Here is a 12,712-nt window from a genome sequence, read left to right as displayed (position 1 = left end):
GCTTGAGCCACAGGCGCCGAGCCTTTAGCACTTTTTAAGAATCATTTGGTAAACTTAATTATCTGACCTCATATGTTATCTCCTAAAAACAAGGGCATTCATTTTACATTACCACAGTATGCTTATGAAATTCAGAATATTTAGCATTAATGCTGTTCTCCAAGCCATAGACTATATTTGAATTTCCCCAAGTATCACAATAATCTTTCAGCAGTTTTCTCCTACCCAGGACCCAGTCCTAGGGCCCCCACTGCATTCAGTTGCCATGTCTGCCGCATTGGTTTTAATCAGTTTTGCCAGCCTTCTTTGTCTTTTACGACCTTGACATTTTTTGGAGAGTACAAGCCAGTTTTTTTATAGAATGTTCCTCAATTTGGTCTAATAGATTTCGAGCTGCCCTCTGAGAACATAATCTAAAGGAGCATCTTCCTGATTTCTGCTCCCAGGACCTGGAAGCCGGCGAGAGAGACCCTTGTCTGCAACCCGCAAAACTGTTTGTGAGGCTGAGGACCGAAAAGAAGAGGCCTCTGCTGTGTTCCGAGCCATCCAGGTGGAGAACGAGGCCCTGCAGAACATGATCCTGAGCAGGAAGGCCGAGCCACCTGCCAGCCCTCTGCAGGTGCATCCTGGGCAAGGAGAAGGCAGCCAGGAGGGCGCTGGGCAGTGTCTCAGCAGCAGCTGACAAGAGCATGTGGGGAGAAGGGAGAGGTGCAGTGGGCATTACTGACCTCAGACTCATCTGCATTTCCACTGTTCACAGCCAGTGGCTCACTGACTTGCCACAGTTCCAATTTCTTCCACCCTCTTTCAGTTTCAGAAAGCCTAATATGGGTGCTAAACAGCCTCCAGTCTTTGCTGATTTCCCTGCAAACCCTGCCAACTTTAGACCAGGGTTGCAAACTGGTGGGTCAGTGGGAGAATGGAGTAAACAACAAGCTCTGGGTTCCTTGGAAAGGTTTTTTTTTTTTTTTTTTGAGACATAGTCTCAGTCTGTCTGGGTGGAGTGCCGTGGTGTCATCATAGCTCACAGCAACCTCAAACTCTTGGGCTCAGGTGATCGTCCTGCCTCAGCTTCCTGAGTAGCTGGGAATACAGGCACTTGCCATAATGCCTGGATAATTTTTCTCTTTTTTGGTACAGACTGGTTCTCACTCTTGTTGAGGCTGGACTTGAACTCCTGAGCTCAAGCAATCTACTCATGTTGGCCTCCCAGAGTTCTAGGACTATAGGTATGAGTGAGAACTGGTCTCTACTCATAGACATAAAAGTCAGGGGCAAGAAGCCACTGTGCCCAGCCATCCCCAAAAAGGTCTTATTCCCCAGAGCATGAGCCCTTCAGGTTCCACAGTTCTCACCACTCCTTATTGTCCTACCTCTTGCCTGTTTCACTTGTTCCTGAAACTTCCCTAGGAACACAGATATTTGAGCTTTGACCAACCAACAGGAGGAGAAATGGGGAGGAATGGGACAGAGCCTTGGGGGAGGTGGAGGCAGTGAACACATGTCAGCGTGCACATCCTTTCTCAGAAGCATGGTGTCTGACTCACCTGTTAAAACCCTTTTTCTTAGCTTGTTCCCCTCAGTGCTCATAGTAACCTTGGTTTTAGCGCTTTGCTTTATAGATGTGGCACCCAGAGAAGCAAGGTGGCTTGCTTGAGTCATATCTTTGGAAGTGGCTGAGGTCTGCCACCTGTGGTCCCAGGGCATCCCAGTGCCAGTTGTTTCCCAGGCTTTATCACCAGGATGCTCTTTTGGACATTTACCAACCAGTACTTATTGTCTGTTTTTCTGAAGCTCTGTTCTTGTCCCTAATGTTTATGAGACCTTGAGACTGTCCCTGCCCTCTCTGTGCCTTCATTTGCCATGAAAAGCATACAATGGATGGCTTTGTTCTGAGCACATCACATAATTACATCTTTCCAGGATGCAGAGGGACCCCCAGTAACATCATGGACCGGTCTGCGGAAGGAGAAGGAAGAGACGCTTGAGGTCAGTGCAAGGCTGAGACAAATGACATTCACTCGATGCCTGATGGCCTTCCATCAGGTCCTCACTGTGCACCCTGACCATTGGTGTCATTGTCCTTCTGTCCACTTCCCAGATGGGGAGGCCAGGGCTGGAGTGGCTTGCCCTCAGTCATGAGTTGAAGCCAAAATGTACCCAGGCCTGCTGTCTCAAGTTCCTTGTTACGTTTCTATTTCCTGACAAGACAAGGCAAAAACTGATCTTAGTTCTTTGAATAAATAAATAAATCTGTATCTATCTAGGTAAATTAGTTGTATCTCAGTGAGAAGGCCCTGGCAAATCAGGCCATGAATTAATAAAATGTACAGGAATGTCTTTGCTAGACTGGACACAGACAGTCTGTATGCTGTGTGCTTGGAATACAGAGATGGCTAGGGCTGATGAGCCCCTGGCCACATGGAGCTTGCAGGCAACAGCAAATAAAGCCATCAGTAAACAGGGTGACTTCAGAAAGAGATGACAATCAAAGCTGCTAATGGCTGTGAGAGAGTGACAGGGTGTGGGAGAGTGGCTGCCTCTAATAGGAGTCCAGGAGGTCCCTTGAAGGTGAAGGTACATCCCATTTGAGCTGAGCCCTGCCTGTTCAGAAGGTGCCAACAGCAGGGAATAGCATTCCAGGAAGAAGGAACAGGAAAAAGCTTTGTAATGGGAATGAGCCCAGTCTAATCAGGGAGCAGGAAGAGCCCTTTGTGTGGTGAAGAGGAAGGGAGGGGACAGGGGAAGGAGGAGGACAGTGCCCCACGTGGAGGGGGGCAGGAAGAGCCCTTTGTGTGGTGTGGAGGAAGGGAGGGGACGGGACAGGAGGGATACAGTGCCCCTGGAGCACCAGAGAGGTTGTCTTTTTGCCTCATTCTTGCTTGTCCTGTGAGAGTTCCTGGTCATCTTCAGCTACCACCAGCAGTAATTTCTGACAGGCCTACAATCCTCCCCACCCCATAGCAGTGCCCCCATAGGATTCTTCTTCATGAAGCCTTTTATTGCTTTTCCTGCGTTTATTCCAGACCCTTTTAAACTGCTCCTTTACACTCAGGAGCTGTGGTCCAGGGTCTTTCGATGACCTGATTCCTGACCCACAGAGCATCGAACAACTAAAATCTTCTTCAGATAAGCAGCAGGGCACATTTCTAGTTTAGATGATAAATGAAAAAAGAAAGAGAAGAGGCTCAGAGGATTAAAATTGAAAAGATCTAATAATGTTACTAGAATTCTCCATGGAGTCTGGTTACTTTATAGCCAACAGAAGGGAGACTCTATTGAAATGGTGAAAGGTTTTGATGAGAGAAATTTTTCAGTGACTCATTGAAGCAGATTGTTTTTTAGGACCTCCCAGATCTGGAGAAACTGAGACTGTGACAGGTTCTAGATTGAATTGGCCAGAGGCAGGTACTGTCACCCTCACATCCTTGTTCTTGCTTCCCACAAAGGGACTGACAGTCTGAGAAGTATGTGTCCTTGACTGTGGCCCTGCTATGCCTTGGGCCAGGAACGTTGCCTTAACATTTGTTTAATAAGCTCTTCCATCCTCAGCTGCTTCCCATCACCACGGCGACCACCACTCCAGAGCAGTTCAGGGCAGCAGGGGGAGACAAAGCCATCGACCAAGCCATTGACAGAATCGGCCTTTTGGGAAGCAGGTACTTAACCAAGGCAGACTCAAAACGAAAACCCCATAGCAGTGCACCTTTCTCTGTTATTCCAGACTCTTCTAAACTGCTGTTTAGACTGTACTGTCCCTGCCCCCTCCAGGCCTAAAGTATTAAATTAACTTGATTTCTTCCATGCAAATGGCCCTTGGCTTATTCAGTTCAAGTCCTAACCTAGCTAAAACTTCAACCTCCTGAGGTTTCCCTTGGAGTAACGCACACAGCAGCACAAGGTGGTGAACTTGTTCCCCGCTGGCCTGGGGGGCAAAGATGGCCCAAAGAAGCACCCTTTGAAGCTCCTTTTCTCTCTTAAAAGTTTGTTCACACTCAGCATTCTGTTCTATTAATATGTATAGCATCAGTTATTAGAACTGTCAAGTTTTATGATCAAAATAAAGGTTTCTCTCTAGTCTTCAGGCAGAGTTGATCATCAGAAAGATGGGCCACATTGAGCTTGTAGTTTCTTTTCTTTCCTTTCTTTTTTCTTTCTTTTCTTTTCTTTTTTTTTTTTTGGATAGAATCTCACTCTGTTAGCCCAGGTTAGAGTGCCACAGCCTCAGCCTAGCTCACAGCAACCTCAAAGTCTTAAGCTCAAGGATCCTCCTGCCTCAGCCTCCCAAGTAGCTGGGACTACAGGCCCCTACCACAACGCCCAACTAGTTTTCTATTTTTAGTAGAGACTGGGCTGGCTCAGGCTGGTCTTGAACTCCTGAGCTCAAGCAATCCACCCACCTCAGCCTCCCAGAATGCTAAGATTACAGGGATGAGCCACAGCACCTGGCCTAACTTGTAGTTTCTGGCATGCCTCAGGACACAGACACACTTCCAGCCCAGAGCCACCGTACTGAGCTGTGCACGTTGTGCACTGTGCAAAGTGCCTGGCTGAGGAGCTAGTGGGGGCTGAAATCCAGTCTGCATGCTATCTCTAAGCTGAGGCCTGAGCTGAATCTGTTGTCAGCTCAGAAAGAGAGCAGGGTCTTTTCCCCTGCACATAGGAGGAATTGCTAGCCAAGCTGTGTGCCCTCCAGGTCTACATCTTGCCAGAGGGAGCCCCTTGTTCTTACTCATAGGAAAACTGAGCAGGCTAAAGGCAGTGCTCCAGGAGACCGTGCTAGATGGACACCACGGCCGAATATCATCGTGGCCATAAATAAGAATTTGCAGTTTCTCCTACTGTGAAAAGGCTAGGCCATGAGAATATTTCACATTTGATACAATTTTATTTACAGGAGTGCACACAGTACCACACGTGTCTGTCTTCATCATCAAGATCCTTTGAGCCTCAGGGTCTTGAGGGCACTCAGCCTTAAACTGCCTATGTGGGAGCATTTGCAAATGACTAAGGCACACTTTGGCTTTGAAATGTTCTCAGAAACAAGAGGAGCAGAGCAGGTCTCCAGACCAGGGGTTAACAAACCTTCTGTAAAGAACCAGATAGTAAAGACTTTAGGCTTTGCTGGGGGATGGGGAGGTGGTTGTTTAACCACTTTAATGATGTAAACACCATTCTTAGCTCATAGGCCACACAATAACAGGTCTCAGGCTAGATATGACTTGCAGGCCTTAGTTGGGCTGACCCCTGCTCTTAACTCGTAAGTTCCTAGCATAAGGAGAAGGTCAGCTGGCTGTCACACCCCAAGTGCTGTTTCTCTAACTGGGCTCTGAGTCCAGTACAGCTAATTGTATAGCTGTTCTTTTTTTTCCTTTTTTTAAGACAGTCTCACTCTGTTGCCCAGGTTAGAGTGCTGTGGCCTCAGCCTAGCTCATAGCAATCTCAAAATTCTGGGCTGTGACAATCCTCTTGCCTCAGCCTCCCAAATAGCTGGGACTACAGACCCCCGCCACAACGCCTGGCTAGTTTTGCTATTTTTAGCAGAGATGGCATCTTGCTCTTACTCGACTGGTGTTGAACTCCCAAGCTCAAGTGATCCACCCGCCTAGGCCTCCCCGAGTGCTGAGATTACAGGTGTGAGGCACTGTGCCTGGCCCGTACAGCTATTCATAAAGGGAGAAAGATGCCCTGTCTCCCTGTGCTTTTGAACTGAATGCAGGCTGCATACTTTCTTCTCAAATTGTTACTTCTCCTTGAGGTAGAAAAGTCAGTGTGATATCTTTCACTAGAATGTTCTGTTTTGTACATCATTTTTTACTACAAAATCTCATTTCAGACAACAGCATAAGCTTCTGAAAGTCCTCCAGGCCATTGAAAGTGACACTGCGCACTTCAGCGGGGTTGTTTCACCAACCGAGGACCAAGTACTGGACGTAGAGGTGAGATTGCAACTTGCTGGACTTCCAAATGCCTTCAAGGAGGTCCCTCAGAACAGTCATTCTGTTTAGTGGGGATTGTTCGGACAGCAGTCAGCTTAACATCTCTCTGCATGTGTCTCCATCTCCCCACCTCCCCAGCATACAGACGCATGTGGTGGAAAGTAGAATCAGAAAGAGAGAGAGAAGCCTGTCCACACAGGAGGAAATATAAATAACACGCAAGCCCATAGGAAAATGTCCAGTACTGCTGGTAATCAGTAGATGCAAATTAGAGCAACTTTAGCATCCCATTTGCTATCTGAGTTAACAAATTATTTTCGATGACAACCTCTAGTGCTGGCAAGGTTACACTAAAGCTGTGGCAGCCACATATTTAAGGCAGCTATACAAACAGGAGAAATGCCCTTGGAAAGCAGAATGGTTACACTTAGGAAGAGCCTTATGTCTTGTAGCCCAACAATCCCACTGCCTTATCCTAAGGAATAAAAAGCTGTAGGCACAAAGAATTCTGCCTGTTGCAGAATTATTAGAATTAGGGACTTCCTTTTAAAATCCTAAATGTCTCATAACAATGGAGTTAATCAGGAAAGTGTGGTATATTAGCACAATGCAGTAGTATAAAAAGATGGAAGCTATCATTATGATGATTATGCAGGTAGAAAGTTTAAGGACATAATTGTAAAAGGTGATGTTAATCTTCATTGAATCCAATATGATTGCAACGGCCATACAAGGATGTGTCCATGTGATTGTGTTCATGAACTGGGACATAAACTACAAAAGGCAACTCTGTTGTCAGGGCAATAGGCTTAATGGTGATTGTTTTTTCTTTTGTGCCAAAAGGAGTGTGTTCCAGCACACCCTTCTTGCCCCTATCTTCACCTAAGCCTGTCTTATAATTATTTTGTAGGTAGTTATCAGTCTTCCTATTGGCCAGTGAGGACTTAATGTGAAGTTCTCCCAAAGCCACATGTACAGCTCATGTGACAGCAGGCAGGGCCCTAGGCAGCCCTGGACTAGATTTCTGGCTTTGAATCTGGCACCATTATTTAGAGTTCCTGTGACCTTAGATCTCTTAAGCTCTGTGGTCCTGGCTGTCAAACAAGGTCACACCTTCTGGGCTACTGTAAGGATGAAACAGGAAGGGTCTGTGAGGGCATGTGACTTAGTGCCCTTGAACATGGCAGAGAGGAACTGGTAAGAATCAGCTGAAGGTTTGCCATCTGGAGAAATCAAAGCTTTGCTCCCCGCTACATGCAATAATTGCTTTCTTAGCTGTGAATATTCTAAGTGTGGTGAGACTTTAGCCACATTAAAAAGACACTGGATTAATTAAGTCTCTCTATATCATAGGAGACAGAAAATCCAGGGTAAACTGACTTACACAACAAAGAGAAGACATATTACAGATTCTTGTCATTAAAAATCCCACAGGTGGAGCCAGGTAGAACTTGATCCAGCAGCTCCCACCATGTCTTTCCACTCTGTCTCCTCCGTGTCAGTTGCACCTTGGAGCTCCGTCTCAGCTGTGTTATCTCCTTGTCCCTAAATTGCTGGGGTAGCTCCCATCCTCCAACTGCACTGCCAAGAGAGTGATAGTTGTCCTCAAAACTGCACTGTCAAGAGAGAAGAGTGTTCCTCCCCGTGTAAATCAAAAACAACACATCATGCTCACTGGCATGCTCACACTGACCCATGTTGGGGTGCGTGTCCCTCATTGAGCTGCTCCCTCTTGGTGGCCCAGGAGACAGGGCATACTGATTCCTTGTCCCAGTCAGGTCCCTCCTTAGAGTGAGAAAGCTACCTTATACCCCATGGCTGAGAAAAGAGAAGAAGTGACTCCCCCAAGCTGCCTCAGTGAGAGAGGGGACAGTGGCTAGGACTAAGAGCTTCCCAATCAGTGCTCTCCTCACACCCCAAGGGGGATCCTAAATGAGGCAATGCTTTGATAGCCGTCTAGAGTTACCAGTTGACAAGTTGTGACACTTCCTTAGTTAATAGATCCTTCCACTTCTTCATTTAGAAACTCAGCTCAGGAATTCACACATTTCAGATTGCACTGGTAGGAGATCCGGCCACCCTCTGAGAGGCAGCCTGCCTCCCATCTGGCCCTCTTCCTTGCCACCAACAAACACTGCAAAGGTGCCACTTCTTCACCTGGCCCTGGACTGTTCCTTACAAGCTCAGGCTTATAAACCTCCTAGTCCCCTCTAAGTTGGCCAGGCCACTTCAGCTTTATCACCATCCTGCTAACCTGGGACTCAAACCCAAGGCAGTGGAGGGCTTGGCCAGGACTCCACACAACAGCCGAGGGGAGGAGAGGAGGAAGCTATGGCTCGGAGGATTGAACTAATCAAACAGGCCCTGTGTTTCTTCTGGGAGCTGGGAGCTGACCTCCCTCCTCCTCCTCCTCCCCATTCCCACCACGTGGCAATCAAGGCTCGTTCAAGCACACACTGAGAGCGATAGCACGTCTCACTGGCTATTAATTAAAAAAATAAGTGGGGAACAGTTGCTGTTCATTTGCTCAGCTCCCTGCTCACAGAACCATTGCAGATTAGCAGTGCTAATTAACAGAGGGCATGTGCACACAGGGAGTGCACCATTTTATGAGTGACTGATCCGTGGCAACCAGTGCTGCATTCGGCCCCCGAGGGCCTCAGGAAGCCATTCCAAAGGGTGGCCATTTACTGATGGCACTCAGGCAGACTATCGGCACCCTGAGAGCAGATAGTCTACCCGGGAAGGAGGCAGGCATTAAAATCAATGAAGGTGAGAAACAGAAAGACACGGACACTTAAGAGTGCACCCAGGACCAGGGCTCATGATAGGACCTTCTTGGGTGTTGCTGTCTTACTTGATGTCCTTGACAGAATTATCACACAGATGGTGTCTTTTCATCTTCCCTGACCAGGCTGATGGATGTAAAGTGACTTGTCCAAGGCAGTGGGGCCTTGTTATCTACAGTACGAGTCTGCTTGGTCTGCCTTAACACTGCCACAGACTGGGTAGCTTAAACAACCAAGATTTATTTCCTCACAATTGTAGAGGCTGGAAGACCAAGGCCAAGGTGTTGGCAGGTTTGGTTTCTTCTGAGGCCTTTCTCCGTGGAGATGGCCACCTTCTTCCTGTGTCCTCATGTGGTCTTTTTCTGTGTACATCCATCCCTAGGGTGTCTCCCTGTATGTTCAAATTTCCTCTTCTTATAAGGATACCAGTCAGTTTGGATCAGGGCCCACCCTAACAGCATACTTTTAATTCAAACATCTCTTTAAGGCCCCTATCTCCAAATAGTCACATTCTGAGGGGGTTAGGGCTTCCACAGATAAATTCAGAAGGGACATAATTCAGCCCAGAAATACATGCCCAATTCAGCAGATGTTGTGACACACATCTGGGACCTGAACACTGGGTAGTGATGGAGAGATGTGCATGTTCAGGTCAAATCTGATACTTTTTCTCCCCCCCCCCTTTTTTTTTTCTGAGATAGGGTCTATTGACCAGGCTGGAGTGTGGTGGCAAAATCACGGTTCATTCTATCCTCAAACTCCTGGGCTCAAATGATTCTCCTGCCTCAGCCTTCTGAGTTGCTGGAACTACAGTTGCATGCCACCACACTCGGCTAAGTTTTAATTATTTTTTTTGTAGAAATGGAGTCTCGCTATGTTTCCCAGGCTGGTCTTGAACTCCTGGCCTCAAGAGATCCTCTCCATTTGGCCTTCCAAATTGCTGGGATTACAGGCGTGAGCCACCACACCCAGCAAAATCTAATGCTTTTCAGACAACTTCTCAAACAGAATACTTACTAGGTGTCAAGGTACGCAACAACAATATTTTCAATGCTTTACAATATGAGCTCATTCAGTCCTTTTTTTTTTTTTGAAACAGAGACTCAAGCTGTCACCCTGGGTACAGTGCTGTGGCATCATAGCTCACAGCTACCTCCAACTCTTGGGCTCAAGCGATTGTCTTGCCTCAGTTTTTCTATTTTTAGTAGAGATAGGGGTCTCACTTTTGCTCAGGCTGGTCTTGAACTCATGAGCTCAAGCAATCCACCTACCTTGGCCTCCCACAGTGCTAGGATTACAGGCGTGAGCCACCACGCCCAGCTTATTTAGTCTTTATGACCATAGGTAGGGGGTACTATTTTTATCCTCATTGTACAGATGAAGAAACTGAGACTCTGAAGATTAAACAACTTGCCGAAGGCCTTACAGCAGTGGTGGAGCTGAACTTAAGCAGGTCATGTTTTAATCCTTTGGTGTTATTTTCTTCTTCTCTAAGGACAAACAGACAATGAAAGCGGAAGAGATCAAAGATGCTGTCTACGTGACCATGGAAATCCTGTCCAACTGGGGCAACCCACTGTGGGTGGGTCTCACAGAAGTTGAGTTCTTTGACCTAAATGACACAAAGCTTTATGTATCACCCCATGACGTGGATATCCGGAACACAGACACGCCCGGGCACCTAGGCTGCCTTGTCAACAGGAACTTAGCTGTAAGTAGAAGGGACACTGGATTGGTTCTTTGCTGTGTACGTCAATGCATTTCTCTACCCTTGATAAGTCTGTGATAAGAGTGGTATGGGCAGGGGAGAGTAATATAATCTACCACAGCCATTTCCTTGGGCAAAGTGGGGGATCAGCTTCAAGAATGGTGCTGATGGGGCCTCCAAACTGTGTCTCCTTGAGCTCTGTCCCAGTTCCCTATTCTGTGGGATTTTTCTGGGGGAGCCCACTCACCCCACTTTGATCCACCTTGCAGTTTACCAGAGTTACCACCAAACACAGGGCCTCATGGGTCATTAAGGTCAGTGCCTTCATTTTGTAGAGGAAGAAACTAAGGCTTGGAGAAGAGCATTGACTTGGCCAAGGCCACACAGCTGCAAATTTATGTCCTGCAGCTTGACCCAGGGCCATGCCAACAACTCAGGGTCCTGCATCCCTGGGCCATGGGGTATACACCCAACAAGCAATGAGTGTTTCTTTCCTTTGCCTATCTAACAGAGTTTTAAAACATTTTACAAGGAACTGGCATTTTTTTTTCTTCCTGCCAGTTACAAGTTGGACACAATAGACTATGAACAAAATTGATCCAGAATAACCAGGTGATGTGATCATAATCTTCACTGTGCTGTGCTATATCATTCATAATTATCTCTTAGGGTTCTGAGAAACTGGGAATAGAGGTCATGTCTGGACCAGGTACAGGGTGGGCAGGGGGCAGGGGTGATAATAAGACTTTTCTTTGGGTGCTCTTGTAAATTACCTGCTATGTGCGTGCATTGTCTATTCCAAAAACCAAATTATTGGTCTGTTTAAATGTATTGAAAACAAAAACAGCTACCATGTTATTTCTTGCATTGTGCCAGACACAGTGCTACATGTTTCATATATATCCTCTTATTTATATGTAAATGAGCTTTTGGCTTGAGAAGCAGAAAGATCTGAGTTCAAAGCTGAACACTTATAACTTCGTGACCATGGGAAACTCACTTAGCCTCTAATTTCCCCATCTGTAAAATGGGGTAATAAATCTTACCTTGATGCAATGCTGTAAGGATCATGCCTGGCTCTTGCTAAGGGCTCTAAAACTTCAGCTATTATTATTTTCACTGTTACTATATTAATAGTACTAATAACACTAAGAAATAGATAATAGGGTGGCACCTGTGGCTCAAAGGATTGGGGTGCCGGCCCCATATACTGGAGGTGGCGGGTTCAGACTGGGCCCCAGACAAAAACTACAAAAAAAGAAAAAGAAATAGATAATATTATTCTTGGTCTTTGAAATCCTCAGTTCTAGAGATGCAGATTCTGGTCTTGACTCTGTGGCCTTGAGCAACCTAACTGCCTTCTCTGAGATTCATCATGTCGCCCCCTGCAAACTGGAAGATGGAGGGTGGGTCATCTGTGGTGATTCTTAGACCGTCAGCAGAAATCAAGATTGGCTTACATTAGCACTTATTTAAAAAAAAAAAAAAAAAAAACTTGTTAGAAGTCTTTTGAGTAACTGGTGTACTCAATGTCACCCAGGCCAGAAGGAGACAGGGTTTGTGATCATGTTGGGGTTGTAAGTAGCACCCTTGGATGCTTGAGAACTGAGGGTCTGGTCTTCTTTTCATAGGGCAGAGGATGAATAGGAGAACATGAAATTCTCCTGGAAAGGTTCTCCTGTTGGACTTGAGATTCTGGGGGAAATTGTGCTGTCCTACTTAGAGACTACTGATTTGGCCTTTGGGTAGAGTATAGCTTCTATGGCTTCAGAAATCAAAACTATAATACGCATATAATAACTTGTTTCCTGGCTTGGCACCCATGGCACAGTGGTTACGGCGCCAGCCACATACACTGAAGTTGGTAGATTCGAACCCAGCCTGGGCCAGCTAAACAACAAAGACAACTATAAAAAAAAAAAAAAAAAGCCTGGCATTGTTGCGGGCGCCTATAGTCCCAGCTACTTGGGAGGCTGAGGCAAGAAAATCGCTTAAGCCCAAGAGTCTGAGGTTGCTGTGAGCTGTGACACCACGACAGTCTACCGAGGGTGACATAGTGAGACTCTGTCTCAAAAAAAAAAAAAAAAGTCTTTCCTTAGGCTGGTGGTCATAACTAATGGTTGGGGGCTAATATTCGAAAAGGGAAGAAAATGAGAAGGTGAGGTAGAGAAAAAAAAGCTTCCTTCACTTGGTAATACAACAAACATTATTTTGGTAGTATTTGTTCATTTGTCCTTGTGTCACTCTGCTGGAGATAATCAGTCCCAGGAAAGGAA

The 12,712-nt window shown here is 46.3% G+C and overlaps 1 protein-coding gene across 9 annotated transcripts in view; it reads left to right on the top strand.

Annotated features, from left to right (window-relative positions):
* The window catches only part of KATNIP (katanin interacting protein), a 243,581-nt gene that overhangs the window by 170,007 nt on the left and 60,862 nt on the right, over nt 1-12,712 (top strand). For all 9 annotated transcript variants that reach the window (XR_008373188.1, XM_053554667.1, XM_053554668.1 and 6 more), the window contains 5 exons: nt 447-619; nt 1,924-1,989; nt 3,553-3,659; nt 5,837-5,939; nt 10,224-10,439. Coding sequence is in view for 8 of the 9 variants with exons in the window: in XM_053554667.1 (XP_053410642.1) it covers nt 447-619; nt 1,924-1,989; nt 3,553-3,659; nt 5,837-5,939; nt 10,224-10,439 (665 nt within the window). In the remaining variant the exon portion in view is untranslated. The remainder of the gene's footprint in view (nt 1-446; nt 620-1,923; nt 1,990-3,552; nt 3,660-5,836; nt 5,940-10,223; nt 10,440-12,712) is intronic.

Source organism: Nycticebus coucang, chromosome 12 (genome assembly GCF_027406575.1).
Source record: "Nycticebus coucang isolate mNycCou1 chromosome 12, mNycCou1.pri, whole genome shotgun sequence".
Lineage (NCBI taxonomy): Eukaryota > Metazoa > Chordata > Mammalia > Primates > Lorisidae > Nycticebus > Nycticebus coucang.
Note: the sequence above shows the minus strand (reverse complement) of the source record. Positions and strands in the feature narration are given on the sequence as shown.